Source organism: Electrophorus electricus, chromosome 24 (assembly GCF_041902795.1).
Source record: "Electrophorus electricus isolate QZ-2024a chromosome 24, ASM4190279v1, whole genome shotgun sequence".
Lineage (NCBI taxonomy): Eukaryota > Metazoa > Chordata > Actinopteri > Gymnotiformes > Gymnotidae > Electrophorus > Electrophorus electricus.
In genome coordinates this window covers 8,085,915-8,088,628 of record NC_137520.1, presented here as the reverse complement: position 1 = coordinate 8,088,628, position 2,714 = coordinate 8,085,915, and the positions used below count along the sequence as shown (strand labels likewise).

The window sequence follows — 2,714 nt, the reverse complement described above, 5'->3', positions numbered from 1 at the left end:
TATCTAATGACCATATAAGACTTTTTCTATAGAAAAAAATGAATGAGTTAGTAATAAATTGCCAAACTTACCAGATGAGAGTCCACCATCTTTAAACCTGTCTATGTGTTTCATTATACTGTGTTCATGAATTTAGATATCAGAACTTAGATATGCTTCAGATATGAAAAACTGGATTAAATGCAAAACTGTAGAAAAAAATGCTGATCTTTAGCACTATGATCCTTATTACATTTTAATGCGTCTGGTCCATTAAATACGCAAGCGTGAGTCCCGTTTAAAAAACCTATATTCACGTACCCTAGGTGAATCATAATTCTGAAAAAAAAAGGGAAATACACGGTAAGCATCCAGAAGAGAGAAAACGTGCCGACGGTAGTGACGTAACCTAGTTGCGCTTCATTCTTCAAGTTGCTTGGAAGAGAAGAAGACGCGCTGCCTGCCTGTAGAACAGGGACGGCGCGCACGCAAAAGTCTGTCTTAAACGGTAAGAAACGTAGTTTTAACTAAAAAGCCATTCGTAACATAATGCGAATTGATTTAGCGTGTTTATGCCTCGCTTTGATTATAAGAAAAAGTCAATCAAAAGTACGAGCCGACTGGGTTTGTTTTTAAATAAGTGTTTGTTAATATATATGAAATATGTTGAGATGCGCTGTGGTTGGAAATGCACATTTTGCGTTTTGCAAAATTTATTTTCTGAATGTTCTGTGAAATTAAATAGTTTAGGTTACCAAAGTGAAATCCAGCCCAGTAACTTTATTACATTGCAATGTTTGCGAGGCAATTGATGGCTTTCGCTTGTTTCTTCCAGGTTTCGTCATGCGCAGTGATACATTAACGACCTCAAACCCTTAAAATTCGAGGCACAGATTTGAGAGACAGCAGCGAGATTTAATGAAGTAAAGAAGTAAACATCTGAAGGCATATTTTTTACAATATGGGTAACATTTCAAACCCCACCAACACGAACCCACAATGCAACTTGAGCGTGGACTTTTATTACTACGGTTCTCTTAACCGGACTGATTTAAATTGTACCCCGCCTTCGGACTTTAATGCAGATCTGTATGTGGTACTCCCAGTTATTTACTCCATCATATGTGCAGTGGGACTGACTGGCAACACAGCGGTAATTTATGTAATACTGAAAGCGCCCAAAATGAAGACTGTCACTAACATGTTTATTTTGAACTTGGCAATTGCTGATGATCTCTTCACGTTAGTTTTACCCATCAACATTGCTGAGCATCTTTTACACTACTGGCCTTTTGGTGAAGTGCTTTGCAAAATTATCTTAAGTATTGACCACTACAATATTTTCTCAAGTATATATTTTCTAACTGTTATGAGCATTGACCGATACCTGGTAGTTCTGGCTACAGTGCGCTCGAAGCGCATGCCGTATCGCACGTACAGGGCTGCCAAGATCGTAAGTCTGTGCGTTTGGGTGCTGGTAATTCTTATCGTGGTACCCTTCACGGTGTTCGCAGGAGTCTACATTAGCCCAGAAGATTCTGCGCGAAAAAGTTGTGTTTTAAGTTTCCCCAGCCCCGAAGGTTCATGGTTCAAGGCAAGCCGGATTTACACCCTCATACTGGGCTTTGCTATTCCCGTATCCACGATTTGCATACTCTACACTATGATGTTGTACAAACTGCGAAACATGAGGTTGAACAGCAACGCAAAGGCACTGGACAAAGCTAAAAAGAAAGTGACCGTAATGGTGTTTATAGTTCTTGCCGTTTGTCTGTTCTGTTGGACCCCGTTCCACCTCAGCACCATCGTAGCTCTAACCACGGATCTACGAATTACACCGCTTCTGATTGGAATTTCTTACTTCATCACAAGCCTGAGCTACGCGAACTCCTGCCTAAATCCGTTCCTCTATGCCTTCTTGGACGACAGCTTCAGAAAAGCCTTTAAGAAGATGTTAGAATGTCGGACTGCTTAAATGTACCAGCTTTATGGAAGATTGTTGCGGGTCTGTGTCTTCGAAAGTAATATTTCATGGCTGGATGTGTAACGCAGTCTCAGGATATGCACGTCAAAATTGGAGAACGTCTAGGTCGCTTAAATCTAACATGAGCATTTGTCTCCCTCTTGTGCCAATGAAGTGAACATCTCCCGCTAAAAGGGTATTTAATAACGTATCCACAGCAATTAAGCTACAAGTATTACATCAACATACTATAAAGCTGTAACATATTATCTGAACAAAATACGCAGTCGTCAGCCCTTTTTGTTTATTAGAAGAGGGGAGATGTTCCCGTGACTATATATATATATATATATATATATATATATATATAGAGAGAGAGAGAGAGAGAGAGAGAGAGAGAGAGAGAGAGAGAGAGAGAGAGAGAGAGAGAGAATTATATATAGAATTTTATATATATATATATATATATATATATATATATATATATATATATATATATATATATAAAATTCTTTTTTTCTTTTTTTTTCTTTTTTTTTTTTGTACAGGCCTGCTTGTCAAAACAAATCATTTGCTGCCAAGTGTTGTCTCAGTAAATAGACGATGTTGCATCATGTTTGACAAATATACATTCCCTTCAAATTATGGGAAGGATAATTACTAAATACTTGGAACTGTCTTTATCAAAATACTTGGAAACACTGGAATAATTTAAAAACTTGACATGGCAGATATAACTGAGTGGATAATAATTTAGCGGACTTTCAGAAAG

At 37.9% G+C, this 2,714-nt stretch overlaps 1 protein-coding gene across 1 annotated transcript; it reads left to right on the top strand.

Moving 5' to 3' along the window:
• The first annotated feature begins 411 nt into the window (after positions 1-411).
• On the top strand, positions 412-2,266 carry npbwr2b (neuropeptides B/W receptor 2b). Its single transcript, XM_027021634.3, has 2 exons — positions 412-487; positions 815-2,266. Exon 2 carries the CDS (start codon positions 941-943, stop codon positions 1,952-1,954), a length of 1,014 nt encoding a protein of 337 aa, XP_026877435.1. The 5' UTR covers positions 412-487; positions 815-940; the 3' UTR covers positions 1,955-2,266.
• The last annotated feature ends 448 nt before the right edge of the window (positions 2,267-2,714 follow it).